Source organism: Perognathus longimembris, chromosome 22 (assembly GCF_023159225.1).
Source record: "Perognathus longimembris pacificus isolate PPM17 chromosome 22, ASM2315922v1, whole genome shotgun sequence".
In the NCBI taxonomy this organism is placed as follows: domain Eukaryota; kingdom Metazoa; phylum Chordata; class Mammalia; order Rodentia; family Heteromyidae; genus Perognathus; species Perognathus longimembris.
In genome coordinates, this window is record NC_063182.1 from 11,400,307 (window position 1) to 11,416,742 (window position 16,436).

Sequence of the window (16,436 nt, forward strand, 5' to 3'; positions counted from 1 at the left end):
TATCCCCAGCCCTCTCAATGTTTTTTAATCTATGATTTTTTAAGTAAATTTACTTCCCACAGGCTGAGTAAAGTCCTGTTGATGTTTAGATTGATTGATGAATACATTGCTATTCATTGGCACTGACCAGGGTCTGGAATACTCAAAGTAGCCTGGATTATTCTTCTTCCTTCAGTTATATAACCCATCTTTGCCAAAACTTGTTTCCTTGAGGATCAAATCTCTGTGACTTTAGTACTTGAAACGTAATGGCCTCTGACATTTATCAGTACAAGTTAAATACCAAGATAAATATTTATGTGTTTAGGAATTTGTGTGGTAAGAATTTGAAATCACCTGCTGAATTCTGTAATTGCTGAAAATAAAAGAACAATTCAATTCAGAAAACATTTCTTACAGATACACTCTATTAGCTTTAATGCTACAACACAACTTAGGGTTCCTCTTTTTATGGTAGCAACCCAGTTGTCTAGGTATTCCTGGGTGGATTAGAGAATACTCTCAATCCATTGGTCCTATGCATATGTACAACTACATTTGGGAAGAAAGAATCTGGTAATTTTTGTGGTGGTGGTGGTAAGAGGGAAGGAGTCTGGGTTGTTAGTAGTAGTTAAGTCTAAGCATGGTAACACTAAGGAAAAACAAAATAAACATCTGAACTGAAATCCCACCATTCTCAATGCTATTGTGTTATTTTTAAAAAAGTATTGTTATTATAAAGATGATGTACAGAGGGATTGCAGTCACATAAGTCAAGAGTACATTTCTTTTTGGACAATGTCACACCTTTCCTTTCTGTTTTTCCCTCCCATCCCCACCCACAACTTGTATAGTTTATTTTCAACATAGTATTTAGTGCTGCATTTGTTCCCCTTTGTCTCCCATTTCTGTGCCCCCAATATCCCTTTAAAGATAGGAAAAAGAACAAACAAGACAAAAAGAAAACAAAAACAGTAACAAAGAACAAAAACCTTTTCTCCATTTCCTGGAGTTCATTTCAATAAATGTTATTTTATATGATCAGATGCAGATAGCCACTGTGCCTTTGCATTTCTTTCCTAAGAGTATCCTCCTTTGGTCTTCCTATGTGTGAATGCCTAGAATTGTGTATAATTTATCATGTCCCAGTGTACTGTAGATCTAGCTTTTTCATATGAGAGAAAACATGTACCATTTGTATCCTGAGCTTGGTTTACCTCACTTAACATAATTTGTTCTAGGTCCATCCATTTCCCTGCAAATGATATAATATTCTTTCTAATGGCTGTGTAAAATCCCATTGTGTACAGACACCACAGTTTTTGATTCACACATCTATTATAGGGTATATTGTTTGTATAATTTTGCTATTGTGAACAGTGCAGCAATGAACATGGATGTCTAAGTTGTTGTTATATTCTTAATATACTTTTGATATTAGTTTTAATGGCATTGATTTTACTATAATAAATGTCAATCTTACTCATCAGCATAAAGAGGTAAGTACTATTTTTACCCTCATGTAGATAGGGAAATTGAGATGCAGAGGTGGTATAAGTAACTTGTTGGACTCAGGCAATGACTGGGATGATATAGCTAATACAGAGATAAAATACATAGGCAATTCCACTTTATGTTTTTGTCTAATGCCAAGACTTAAGGTTTTTCTTCTTATTTTATTTTAATCACATTTCTATTTTCTGTAAATCAGAAGCCCCACTCCAAAACCCTATTCTTAGATCTCTGACAGCTTGGACATCTACCCAGATGACTGGTATTTCAATCTTTTTCTCTTCAAAGTACTTACTTGTAGGTGGCAGTGTTAGTTTCAAACTCTACTTTGCATTTTTCTGGAGAGGATTAGAAGACACCATCTGGTTAGCATCACCCTGAAAAATGCTCTGAGTGGAACTTCCTTAAGAAGAAAATATAAGAGATGGGAGTATAGCGAGGCAGAAGGCAAATAGAAATATTTAAAAATAGGCATTAAATTCTGATTGATACTGAGGGGGTAAATTTTTCCAAAGTACACTACCTGCATGTACTGAAATATTACAATGAAAAATCCCTCAAATTACAAGTGGAAGTAAACACAAAAACAAGAGAGAAAGAATTAAAAATTCTGATACCTTTGATAAATATATTTCGGTATGATAAACCTACTTATCTTCTAGTGTTCCCCTCACCCTTTTTCTTTGTGGAGAGATTCTTTTGAATGAAATCCTTGTCCTTGATTACATTTCCCAGCTTGGTTGAGGTTTAACTTTATTCACATACAGATTGGTTTTGAAGTTTGGGCTTTTTTCTATGTAATTGTTTCTCCTAGTCAGGCTTTTAATTACTGCCTTTCTTACCTCTCAAACAGTGCCATTCTTGTAACTATTTGCCTAAAACAGAATCTGGCAATGATGGGTGCTCAAAAGTATGTATTTATTAATTGTCTGATAGACTGAATTAATGAACTGATGATTGAGTGAATGAATATTTTATCAAGAAGCAAAGAAACAAGATAAAAAGGTGAAATACTAATAAATATTAAGAAGTGCCTAAAATTCCGTTGTAAAACATGGTCCTAGTGTTTATTAGCTGTAGAAGCATAAAAAGTCCATATATATATATATATATATATATAGTTCTCATCTTTAAAAACTCAAATGCTAATCTAAAACATTACTATTCATTTGATAAAAATCATGATTTTTCTTCTAGTCACTTCAATTTGACTGCAGCTCTTCTCTCTAGTTATTTGGCATCTATAATGAAGAAACATATTTTGGATCCTCATTGCCTTGTAAATTGTTCTTCCATTTTCAGAATTCATCTTTTACTTTGAATTTCTTATACTATTTTACATGTTTTTTTTATAAAAAAATAAGAAGCCTTTTAAAGTAATAAAAGAACTATAATATAAGTCTTGTCTATGTTTGCAAACATTCCTTGATGACAAAAAAGAAAAATGGTTATAATTTGCATTTATTTCAATTCTTGATTTTGTCTTCATAAAAATGAACCATTAAAAAGCACTTTGATATGCTACAAAATTAAGAAAAGAGAGGGAGTGGGGTAGAAAAGTGAGTGAGAGGAGTAGCATTGATTAAATTGCTTTGGTAAATGGCAAGTTCTTTTTTTTTTTTTTTGGCCAGTCCTGGGGCTTGGACTCAGGGCCTGAGCACTGTCCCTGGCTTCCTTTTGCTCAAGGCTAGCACTCTGCCACTTGAGCCACAGTGCCACTCTTGGCCGGTTTTCTATATATGTGGTGCTGAGGAATCGAACCAAGGGCTTTATGTATAGAGGCAAGCACTCTTGCCACTAGACTATATTCCCAGCCCTGGCAACTCTTTTTGTACAAGTACTTAAAGGTAATTTTAAAAATACAATTTTCAGGCCCATAATATTAAGTGATACTCTATTTTGTGTATTTTAAGTTTGTACTTTTAAGTTTTGTGGGGTTGTTGCTTTGTGGGGGGAGGGTTAGGCAGAGTTTGAAACTAAGACCTTTTACTTGGTAGGCAAATCTTCTATCACCTGAGCTATGCCCTCAACTCTTTTTTGCTTTATATTATTTTTTAGATAAGGTTCTCGTTTTTTTTTTGCTTGGCCAGCTTCAGACCATAGTCCTTTAAACTGCATAGTTAGGATTACAAGTATGATCCAACATGCTTAATCTTTTGTTCAGATTATGTTTTCTTACTAATTATTGCCCAAGCTGGCTTTTAATTTGTAATCCTCCTGTCAAAGCTTTCTGAGCACTGGGATTAGACATGGACCACCATGCCTAGCTCATGAATTGTTATTTCTTATGTCTTCTTTTGGAAAATTGATATTTTCCAAATTTTCTCCTTTAAGCTACCATTCCTTTTTTAAAAAATCATTTTATGAATCAATACACTGTCAAAACACTACTCAGTTTAATAACAATAAATATTCTCAAGCTTCCCACAAAAGAATGCACTTTAAGGGTAAGGGTGTTGGAGGTGTGGCTCTTTTGGTAGAGTACTAACCAATGAGCAAAAGCAGCAGGTACCCCAGCTTGGACCTAAAAAAGAAAAGCAGAAAAAAAAAGAAAAAAAAAAGACAGGTATATAGGAGTCAGGTACAGTGGCTCACAAGTATAAAATACTTGCTACTGGGGTGAGTGAGATCAGGAGGATCATAGTTTGATGTCAGCCTGGACAAAAATGTTTGCAAGACCCATTTCAATCTATAGCGGGATATCATGGGGCATGCCTGTCACCTCAGCTACCTGGAAAGCATAAATAGCATGTTCTGGGTCCAGGCTGAGCATAGCAAAAACAAGATCCTATTTAAAAAATAATAAAAGAAAAGAGGCTGTGAAGGCCTTACTCAAGTGGTAGAGTGTCTGCCTACCAAGCACAGGTCCCTGAGTTCAAACCCCAGTTTAAAGGGGAAAAAATGTATCAGAGGTCTGGATGCAGTAGCATAGGCTTGTGATCCTATTTACTTGGGAGACTGAAGGAAAGGACTCAAGTCTTATGTTATCATGAGCAACATAATTAAAAAAAAAGTGTATCAGGGACATGTAGAATGTCATTGCAGATAGAGAAAATTTGAAGAATTTGAAGATGTATAATACTGTAATTGTTTCATTCACACAAAAGTGTCATCTTGGAAATATTTCTGTGGTTTCATTTACTACTTCTTGATGAGAAAGTCTCTGTGTGGCCTTACTTAAAAAAAAGCATTTCCAGGGCTGGGGATATGGCCTAGTGGCAAGAGTGCTTGCCTTGTATACATGAGGCCCTGGATTCGATTCCTCAGCACCACATACACAGAAAACGGCCAGAAGTGGTGCTGTGGCTCAAGTGGCAGAGTGCTAGCCTTGAGCAAAAAGAAGCCAGGGACAGTGCTCAGGCCCTGGGTCCAAGCGCCAGGACTGGCCAAAAAAAAAAGCATTTCCTAAGTTTTCTTTCAACCTTCTGTTCTAACTATAGAGAACGCAGCTTACAATATGGGTCTCATGAATTAAATCCTACCCAGCTACTTCATGACATGTACACACACACAATTATCAGAATAATTTAAGATGTCTTTTATCTTGTTTTTAGAAGAAGTAGTGGTGTTTGGATTGATTTTAAACAAAAAAACACAGTAGATATTTTTCTCTTCAAAATCCATTTTAAATTGCTCTGAAGGGTGCCATTACTTAGGAGTTAAGCACTTAAATTGAAGGAGGGCAGAACAACTCAGTAGTTAGGCAGTTTATAATAGCAAGTTCACACATTATTCATGATAGCCAAAATATGGAAGCAGCCCAATGCCCTATAGCAGATAAGTGGATCAAGAAAACATGGTACATATATACAATGGAATTCTATTCCCCTATCAGAAAGAACAATATGCCATTTGCAGGGAAATGGATGAACCTATAAAAAAAAATCATGTTTAGTGAAGTAAAACACCCGAGATGCAGTTCCTACTTATAAAGTGGATATAAAGATAATGGTTATGTTAGAGCTCCGTTGTGCCAATTCTAACAGGCAATTTATATAAAGGGATTTGCAAGTTGCTTGGCATATAGTAAGTTCCCAATAACCTATTAATACTTGTTAGGTTTTTTTAAAGTAGGTAGCCGGTAAAGGAGAACACCATGCGGTATTCAGGCAGGAAAGAAAGTTTATTACCTAAGTGCTGGCCTGTAGCCAAGATGATCCATGGCGGGAGAAAAGGGAGAGAGAGGAGAGAGACCCCCACCCAGCCCTGCCTTATATCTAGGGCAGGGGCAAGGGGTGTGGCCAGGTGGATTAGGATGTGACCTCAGGGAAAGGGAGGGTAACTGCCTCCAGGTCTGCAGGTTACCCAGGTAACTGGGTGGAGACTTAATGAGGTAGGGGCATCTACGTGGAGCCCTCCGGGAGAGGACCTAACAATACTTGTCAAGGTTTTTGCACTATGCTACTTTAGCCACGTGGTTAAATGGATCACATTTAGATCTGTCATGAGTTCAAAACTATTTTCATAATGTTAGAATATTTTTTGTATGAGACTGTTAAGATTGGCTTTGATGGTTCAAAAGCAAGCAACTGCAGATCAACATGTGGTATTGTTTCATATCCACTAATGTCGCCACAAAAAAAGCAGTAGCAAGTGTGAGCAAGGATGTGAAGAAGTTATATATTTCTATATTTCTAATCAGAAGAATAGTTTTGCAGTTCCTCAAAGAAGTAAACACCGAATTACTATATGAGTCAGCATTTTGAGTCTTAGGTTCATTCTCAATATAACTAAAGATGTGCTTACGCACTTTGTCTATACATTGTCACATTAGCATTGTTCATGCAAACCAAAAAGTGGAAAAAGCCCTAGTCACCCAATGAATGATTAAACAAAGTGTAAAGAAATTAAAAATGATTCAAATTAAACAAAGCTCTTTGGTTGTAATGGCATTACATTAGATGTTAAAACTAGAAAGATATCTAGACACTTGCTTGGTAATTTCAGACTATATAACATTCTTACAAAGAACCCAGAGACCAAAGTAAAAAAGCAATAGGGAAATTAAAAAATGATGGGAAATTTGAAGAAAAGCAATATACCAAAATATGTGGAATGCAGCCAGAAGCAGTGACTTATTAAATGCCTATAGTACAAAAGAGATCTCACAGCAATGACTTCAGTTGAGTTGGGAAACTGGAAAAAAAAAAAACAACACTTGTAAAGAGCAGAGAAAGGACATAACAAACAGAAGACATCAATGAACTGGAAACCAGAACAATGGAGAGAAATCCAGGAAAAGCCAAAGCAGGCCTTGAGATCCGAGAACTGAGATCTAAGAAGCTGATAAGCCGCTGGTCAGATGGGGGTGGGGGGGGGGAAGGACACAAATTTCGAATTTCAGGAAGGAGAGAGGCCCCAGGTCTTTAAGAGCGATTTTAAAAGGACGAAAAGAGAACATGGTTGACACATTTCCATCAATCAAGCAATCAGACACGTTCCTAAACTCCCTCCAGAAGCAGCGTGAGATAATTAGAGAAGGCCAGCTACTTCAGGGCTTTAGCTACTGAACACTCGTTCTTTGAACCCAAGTAGCTCGGTTTATTACAAGGGAAAGCCAAGCAAGATTTCCTGAAGCGGCCGAGGGTCAGGGGAGGAGGCCGACTGCTTCACAAGTTTCCCGCCCCCCCCCCCCCCCCAGTCAACCACGGGAACCAGAGCAACTGCTGGGGCGCTCCGGCAAAGGCGCACACGGCGCAGGCCCTCCCCTAGACTCCGGATCCCTTTCGGGGCCCGCAGGGCTCGAGCAGCCGGAACGGATCCCACTCTCCGCCGCCACCCCGCCCCACTCGCGTCGGCCCAGCAGGCCTCCCGCCTCTCGCCTCCGCCCTTGGCGCCTGCGCATTCCAACAAAACTGTCCCGTGGAGGAGGCGGTTGCCGGAAGTGTGACCTTGCTCCCGCTGTCTTTCCCTTCCGGGTCACGCTGATCTCTGGGTTTCTCTAACAGGACTCTCAGACGCCGTCTCTCCGGTGACTTTTGGGTCTTCCGCTATTTTTTTTTTCTTCTTTTTGCCGCCGCCCTCCCTTTTCTCGAGTCGCTCCTCCCCTACCAGCCGCGCCCCGGGCCGTACTTCGCTTGCCGCCGCTGCCTCTGGGCCTATCCGCCTCGCGGTGCCACCTCTACCGCCTTGGGCTCCCAACGACTGCCCGGGCCGCGGGTCGTCGGGCGGCCTTGGGGGCGCCGGCGGGGCCCGCGCAGCCCTGGTCCGCGGACACTGGTGAGTTCGGGGTTTAGGAAGGGAGAAGCCTCGGGGTAGGCCCCGGCCGGGGGCGGGGCGGCGAAACTTTCCCGAAACTAGTGTTTTGTTTTGCAGGGGAGGATCGGGCCTGGTCCCGTCGGACCCCCCCCTTCCCATCCCCCCCGACCGATCCCCGGCTCTCGCGCTGCTGTACTTCTTGGAGAAACTTAGCTCCTTTTTTTTTTTTTTTTCCTCTCTGTCTCCCTCGTCCCCGTGTCCGGTTTCCACGCCGCCTCCTCCCGTAGCTTCCTCCCTTCCCAAAGAGGAAGACTGGGGACTCCCGCGGGCTGTTTTCCAAAGGCGTCGTCGAATCAAGGTAAATTCGCTGGTGGAGCCTTCCTCCGCTTAATCTTCAGGACCTTTATTTTAATCCCGTAAGACTTAAAATGAAGCCGTCCCTGCCCTTGACTGTACGGGAATCGCACACGAAGGGGGACGGACGGACGGTCGGTCGGGTCAGTTGTACACCCTTCTGTTCTCGTTCAGCTTCTGTAGTAGGTGGGGTTCTCGCGTCTCTTTTTCCTTAACGTCGAGGACTACTTCGCTCTCTCATCATAACTTTTGTACTGTTTAAAGCACCCCATCTGTTTCTCACGTACTTGGATTTCAGATACCGCTAAGTAGGAACGGAAAAGAAACCGAAACTGTCCAAGTCCAGGCGGGCTGGCAGCTTGTTATAGATCATGTTGGCTCTTTTGGGTTTTGCGAGGAAAGAAATAAGGGTAATTTACAATAGTAGCATGTTGTCTGTCACACAGGTAGATTTAGTGACCCGTTATGTAACTACTACAATATAGGTACTGCAGGATTTTAAAAGTACATGGATTAACAACGTGAAGTTCTTAAATTTTGCTGGTTATTAGGCAATAATGGTGACATTACTTTCTTTTTTTTTTTTTTTTTTTTTGCCAGTCCTGGGCCTTGGGACTCAGGGCCTGAGCACCGTCCCTGGCTTCTTCCCACTCAAGGCTAGCACTCTGCCACTTGAGCCACAGCGCCGCTTCTGGCCGTTTTCTGTATATGTGGTGCTGGGGAATCGAACCTAGGGCCTCGTGTATCCGAGGCAGGCACTCTTGCCACTAGGCTATATCCCCAGCCCCTGACATTACTTTCTTGGTGTGACTAGCCTCAGTTCTGTGTGGCCTGTAAATGTTACTGTAACACATAGGTTCCATGTGAAACAGGTCACATATCAATCATGTGGGACTTGCCTGTAGTGGGACCCATGAGACTATAAGACTTGAGTAGGATTCATTTTTTATTTATTTGCTTATGTATTTCTTTGTTTGAACGGGTACTTCTTGAACTCAGTTCAACATGCTCTGCTTGGACTTTTTTTTTTTTTGCTCCAGGCTGGTACTATACCACTTGAATTATGCCTCTACTCTGGCTTTTTGCTAGTTATTTGGAGATGAGAGTCCCAGGGATTTTTCTGCGCGGGCTGGCTTTGAAAGGAAGGTCCTGAGAGGAGGATCTCAGATCTCAGCATCCTGAATAGCTAGGATGTTAGACCTGAGCCACTGATGCCCAGCTTGGAATGTCCTGTTTGAAACCCGAAGGTAGTTTTGACAAATGTAGCAGGATTTTAAAAATGAAGAAGGTTTAGGGGACCTAAGGCATTGGGAGGAAGTAAGTAGTTGACTTGATTTAGTCAATACAGTTCAGGTTTTTGTGTTAGTGGAGATTGTATTTTCCAAGGAATAGTGATAAAAATTATGTAATTTTGAGTGTTCTATAATTTTGTAAGACAGGGCAAGTTGAGGACAAAAATTTTAGCCAGTAAATTATAGCAATAACTATTGTATCTCTTGGAGTACTTTATAATACTTTGCAAATGCTTCATTACTGTATTGTTTCATGTGTTGATTATTTACAAATAAGCCTGTATAATATCCTACTGGGTAAACTTAAGAAGCAAACTTTAAGATTCTCTACTCAAAGCAGGAAGTAATTGTCTGAAAAAGTTTAAATTTTACTTAGATTGTTCTGTTTTTTTAAGTGAGTACAAATTAAACAACTGATAACTTTTAAGGTAGAAAAGTGGGATGCTGTCAGTTTCTAGATTTTATCATAAAATTTGTCATACCTGGTGCTAAAGGTAAAGTCACAGGCTTTTTTTTTTTTTTGGTTCGTTTGTGTGTTTTGTTTCTTGCCAGTCCTGGGGCTTGAAGTCAGACTTGGGCAATGTCTCTGAGCTTCTTTTGCTCAAGGCTAGTAGTACTCTACCACTTGAGCCACAACGCCACTTCCTACTTTTTCTGCGTATGTGGTACTGATGAATCAAACCCAGGGCTTCATGCATGCTAGGCAAGCACTCTACCACTAAGCTACTTTCCCAGCCCTAAAGTCACAGGTCTTTTTTTAAATCATTTTTTATTAGGACATATTAGTTATAGGGCGAGTAAATTGTGATATTTCTGTACATGTGTGAAATGTACTCTGATCAAATTTATCTCCTTTATTACTTTCTCTAATTCTCCCCTTAAAATAATTTCATCAGGTTCGTTGTTCTACTTTGATATATGTATATAAAGTACTTGGACATAATCACCTTTCCTCACCCTCTCTGTTTACTTCCCCTTATCCTAAATGGTAACCACCTCTCAGGGAAGCCTGTTTTACATTCCTGTCATTCTTTGTGTTTGTGTATATGTTAGTTGTACATCTACTTAGTGAAGAGGCTTTTCACAAAGAATATAAAGAAAATTGTAGACATTTTGTCAAGTTCTGGTATATTAATCGCCTTACTTGATTTTATTTTGTCAAACTATAGTCGATGATTATTTTGGTGTCGTTTTTATCAAATGTATTAGGAAAAGGAATTGAAATTCATGTGCTTTTGATTTACTTTTGTTATCTATAGATGGTCATATGGGATCCCTATATTAACATTAAATGTCATTGGTTAAATTCCCTAGTAATATATCTGTATTTTGAAGGCTGCCCTAGTTAAGATGGTTGGTTACTTAAGGGTCAGCCATTTGAGGAGAACCTGACAGATTTTATTTCCCCAAACCATCAGTGTTTATCTGGGAATTTTGGATAGGCTAAACTGGACATTTACTCTAGAAAAAAACTTTTGGCTATGAAATCATCCTTTGCTTTTAAGCCTGGGCTAATTTAGTAAAAGGTGAAAGATTTATACGATCTGAAGAGAAACCAGAGTATCTGGGCTAATTTAGTACTTTGTTCCTTATTACTTATACTTAATTTGGATTTGATCCTGCAATAGGATAGAAATAGGTGAGGCTTGGGCCTTAGATCATTGTGCATCTTCAAGTCTGAATGCAGATAACACAGGACCTTATTGAGTCCAGAAGAGGAGCATATTATTTACAGGTCTAAATTAAAACACTTAGGTTTTGAGCTATGAACGAATTTAAATAAACCTGAAATGGAACCTTTTTTTTTTTTTTTCTTTTCCTGAAGCAGTCCTACTATATATCCCAGGTTGGCCTTGAACTCAGGCTTCTCCTCCGTCAGCCTCACAAGTGCGGAGATGACAGTCACCACAACACTCAGCTTTGAAATGGATTTTTTTCTAAATGCTTTGTTTCTGAATATAAATTGCTACTATTGTTTTGGTCTAAATATCTGTATTCTAACAATGATATAATAAGCAAAATTTGTTATAGCATAACACTTAGTAATATTTTCTTATCAATTCTACCGAGTAGGAATTATGCTTTAAGGTTAGGGAAACAATAAAGAGGACTTAAGTTTTATCTAAACCTTGGGCAAAGGGTAGAACAGATAGTTAATTGCTAGACTATTGAATGTACTTTTAATAAGGGATCTCTTAGAATATTGTTCAGTTCAAGATAGATTTCCATTTCATTTGAGCAGTGTATGTCAAGGATTATGGGTCAGCAGATAGTGATTTCCTTTTTATTCTTCCTTAAAAATAATCTCTTAGAACATGTAGAAGGAGCCTGCTATAGAAAGTTGAGTTGACAAACACTTATTTCCTAGATGTAGCGCTTTGCTTCTGGTCCATTAAGATCTGGCATTTGAAATGAGATCTGATGATGGTCCTAGAACTCCAGTCCTTAAGTCTGTATGAATCTTGCATTTATGAATCTCACTGTTTATGGCCAACTTAGGGAATTTTAATCATACAGAATTAAAATATAAGGAACAAAATTTGTATGAGGGACTTGCTGATTTCTTCTCAGGTCTTTTTTACATGTTAACTCTTTAAGAGTTTTTCCTAACACTCTTTGTCTCAATCCCTAGAGACATAATAAGCACATCAGTTCTTTTAACTGGCTAGGTGTTAAAACCATCATCTGTTAAAAGAAATAAAAAAGCTTTGGTGCTCATTTGTTTTATATATACTCTGAATGGAAGTTTAGCACTTTGTATCCCATTTTATTCTCCATGTAATAAATAAGCATGTAAGTACATTATATAATTAATATAAGATAAATATATAATGATCATTACATCTTTTTGTTTGAATCAGTGTATTTAATGAGTATATTATTGTAAAAATCAAGTATATAATATATTACCTTGTGAGTAATGTAAATTAAAGTAATTCAGTAGTTTATTTTTGATTAGCTGCATTTCTATATTTCTGTAGCATTTCTGTTCTGTTAGCAGAATTTCCTGTCAAATACACCAGATATTAGAGAGGCATGGTTGAAAGGGTAGACAGGTCCTCAGATGTAAATAAATAAATAGATCCAAAAATATATCAAAAGTCTACCTTTTTATTTTTATTTATTTATTTATTTATTTATTTATTTTTTTTTTTGGCCAGTCCTGGGCCTTGGACTCAGGGCCTGAGCACTGTCCCTGGCTTCTTCCCGCTCAAGGCTAGCACTCTGCCACTTGAGCCACAGCGCAGCTTCTGGCCGTTTTCTGTATATGTGGTGCTGGGGAATCGAACCTAGGGCCTCGTGTATCTGAGGCAGGCACTCTTGCCACTAGGCTATATCCCCAGCCCTACCTTTTTATTTTTAAGGCAGAAATATTTGTGTAGCTTAGGCTGGCCTCAAATTTAAGGCTAGGTAGTGCTTAGCCCAATTATTATTTTTATTTGGCCATCCTCTTGCTCTTAACTTTCAGCTGTTAATTTCTTTTTGCCATCATTCTTGGAATTTACTTTGTTTTTGCCCTGCATAGGATCTCCTTTTTCTTACATCTCAGGTTTTCCCTCTTTTCCCTTCTGTTTTCCCCTTTCCTTTTTCTTTTCCCCCCCCCTTTCCTTCCCCCCCCCTTCCCCATTCTCTTCTATTCTCTCTTTTTCCTTCTTTCTTCCCTCCCTTCTAGTGTTTAGTTATATAGCCCAGGCTGGCTGCAAACTCACTATCTTTCTGCCTCAATCTCCCCAGTACTGGTCACCATGTCTGACCTCCTTTTTCTGTCTACCCTTCATATTTAAAAAGTGTATTGATAACATAGCTGAGAGTAGCATTTTAACGAGAACATTTTTCTCAGGGTTTTGAAAGCATTCATGTTTTGTGGTTTTTACTGTTGGGAAGTTTAAATACTTCTTTTTGATTGATTCTCCAAACTGTTTTTTAACATTTTCCTCCTCTAGAATATATATATATATATATTTTGGCAAGTGAGTAGGTGTTACTGGGAATTGAACTCAGGGCCTGTGCTTCCTATGCAGGTCCTCTACCATTTGACCCACTCCTCTATTCTTCTGTAATATTTTATAATTTTTTTCTCCTGATATTCTGAATGATAATGTCCCTTGGTATGAATGTATATGTCTGTCTGTCTGCTTTCTTGCTTGTGTGCTTTATATTTGTTGGGCCCTTCTAGGGATTGGTATCTTTCGGTTCTAGATATATCTTCTTGTTTTATTTGTTTTGGTAATTTCCTTCAATGGGTTGGTGTTGAGTTCTTTATTGCTTCATGCAATGTTTCCTCTTCCTCAGGAATAAAACCTTTTTGAAGTCTTGTGAAAAACATATGTAGAAGCAAGGCACCAGTGGATCCTATGTGTAATCCTAGCTACTTGGATGGCTGAGAACTTAGGATCTTAGGATCTTATCTCCAATAAACCACTAGAAAACCAGAAGTGGCGCCTGTGGCTCAAAGTGGTAGAGCAGCACTAGCATTGAATGAGAAAGCTCAGGGACAGTTCCCAGGCCTTGAATGCAAGCCCAACAAAAACAAAACAAGCAAAAACTTAGGTAGACTTGGAGAGGAAGTTCTAGTTTTTATAGATTGTTGAGTAATATACATCCCCTCTCTTATTCATCAGATCTGTAAGATTCAAATTCTAGGAATCAGATTCTATATGATGGTGCATTTCTTCATGTGAATACATGTGGAAATCTGGGATTTCATTACATACTCTATTGCATGACTTCTTATTGTTAGGGTACGTGGTAATAATTTGGCTTTTAAAAAGGATTTGTTGATATTAGATAAACAGGATAAATTCATCAGAAAACTAGAAACGTATTACTTAAATAATAGGATTAATTTAGATTTAGAGTTCAGTAATGTTTTCTTTTGCTTTGGGGAGGGTTATTTCCAGTAGAATTAAAAAGACCTATTTAAACTTCCTTTTTTGCACTACTAGGGATTGAACTCAGGGCTCTGAGTTTGCTAGGCAAGCACTTTATCACTGAAGCCATGTCTGTAGTTCTAAACTTCTAAAAATAACTTTTCAGATGAAACCAGTAACTTAGTAACGAGTTGTTTTAAATAACAGAGAAGTTATAGAGTTCAGTATCTAAAATATAATAATTTGGTATTATTTTTCAAATTATTACAGGTAGAAGAATACATGTTCACTTTCAGTAAGCAAGAGCATGTTCCCAAACTCAATTTTGGGTCGTCCACCCTTCACTCCAACCCATCAACAGCATAACTTCTTTGCCCTCTCACCAGCTCTTTATTCACCTCAGCAGCTTATAGATGCACAATTCAATTTTCAAAATGCAGAGTAAGTATGCTGCTATATTGACCCATGTAATTTTTGTGTGAAATTCTGAAGCTAGAGAAAATGTTATTTTCTTTTCTCCAGTAAAGTAGTTAGATTTATGAAATTATTTTTTGTTCATAACAAAAATACATATATTATTACTCTTCTTTGTGTTTTGGTAGTTTGTCAAGAGCTGTGTCCTTACAGCAGCTGACATATGGAAATGTCAGTCCTATACAGACCTCGGCATCCCCATTATTTCGAGGAAGGAAGTAAGTATCTCTCAATTATTTGGAAAGAAAAAATTACTTTATTTTTATTTTTTCATTGTTATTATAAAGGTGATGTACAGAGGAGTTACAGTTAAATAAGTCAGGCAGTGAGTATACTTCCTTTTGAACTCTCACACTTTTTCCTTTCCATGCCCACCCACTTCATTTTTGACATAATATCTAGTGAGTACCACTGCATTTGTTTGTCCTTTGACCTCCATTTCTGTGTTTCCCCCTTACCTTCCCAGAAAAAAATTGCAGTTTTAAGAACTATAACAGTTGTATCAAATTTTATGAATATTTTCCCTAAATTTTGATTTCTAGGGTCTGTACAATCAGATTGGTAGTAGAATTTTTAAAAAAAGTTTTAGGTAGAATGAAACTATTTCTTCAAAAAATTATCATCATCATCATCATCATTATTATTATTATTATTAATTTCTGGTGTCTGGGTTTAAACTCAGGACCTCTCATTTTTACTTGGTTTTCTTCCATGGCTGGGGCTCTACCATTTTAGTCATGCTTCCATCCCAGCACTTTGCTGGATAGTTGAAGATGGAATTTCTTTTTTTTTTGGCCAGTCCTGGGGCTTGGACTCTGGGCCTGAGCACTGTCCCTGGCTTCTTCTTCTTTTTTTTTTTTTTTTTTTTTTGGCCAGTCCTGGGCCTTGGACTCAGGGCCTGAGCACTGTCCCTGGCTTCTTCCTGCTCAAGGCTAGCACTCTGCCACGTGAGCCACAGCACTGCTTCTGGCCGTTTTTTGTGTATCCGAGGCAGGCACTCTTGCCACTAGGCTATATCCCCAGCCCCCCCTGGCTTCTTTTTTCTCAAGGCTAGCACTCTGCCAGTTGAGCCACAGCGCCACTTCTGGCCATTTTCTGTATATGTGGTGCTGGGGAATCAAACCCAGGGCCTCATGTATATGAGGCAGGCACTCTTGCCACTAGGCCATATCCCCAGCCCTGAAGATGGAATTTCTGTGGACTTTTCTCCTTGGGCTGGCTTCCAACCATGATCCTTTAGATCTCTGGCCTCCTGTTATCCTAGGATTACAGATGTGAGACACTAGTGATGGCAGGAAATTACTTTTGAGGTTTTTAGTCAAATCAGGTGATTGTATATCTGTTCACTAGGGTTATCATAAAACAGAGTACTGCAAACTGGTGTTGGGTAGCATAAACAACAGACCTTATTTATCTCAGCTCTGGAGGTTTGAAGTGTTGATCATTTTTATCAGCAAGGTTGATGGTTTTTGAGGCTTCTCTCCTTGTAAATGACTATTAACTTGCTGTGTCCACATATTTTCATCCCTTTGTGTCTTTTATGTCCTAATCTCTTTTAAGGTCATTGATCATAGTAGATAACAGCACATCTTAAGAAACCCATTATAATTTAATTGTTGTTTTAAGGGCTACATCACAGTATAATCATAGCTGGAGATATTGAGGCTTTAGTATTTTAGTACCTAAGTTTCTGAAGGAGATTCCTTTTAGCTCATGACATTCTCTTGTGAGTAAACTTTACTCTGTTGTTTTGACT

The 16,436-nt window shown here is 38.6% G+C and overlaps 1 protein-coding gene across 5 annotated transcripts in view; it reads left to right on the top strand.

The window, feature by feature from the left end:
• Positions 1-7,234: 7,234 nt before the first annotated feature.
• Tent2 (terminal nucleotidyltransferase 2) overlaps positions 7,235-16,436 on the top strand; it is a 47,611-nt gene continuing 38,409 nt past the window's right edge. The window contains exons 1-4 of one of the 5 annotated variants that reach the window (XM_048331121.1): positions 7,235-7,462; positions 7,995-8,047; positions 14,477-14,647; positions 14,809-14,898. In XM_048331121.1, the coding sequence (XP_048187078.1) occupies positions 14,514-14,647; positions 14,809-14,898 (224 nt within the window). In that variant the 5' untranslated portion in view covers positions 7,235-7,462; positions 7,995-8,047; positions 14,477-14,513. Of the gene's footprint in view, positions 7,463-7,493; positions 7,711-7,857; positions 8,048-11,181; positions 11,279-14,476; positions 14,648-14,808; positions 14,899-16,436 lie in introns of those variants that run through there. The other 4 variants (XM_048331120.1, XM_048331119.1, XM_048331122.1 and 1 more) reach the window with 4 other exon arrangements.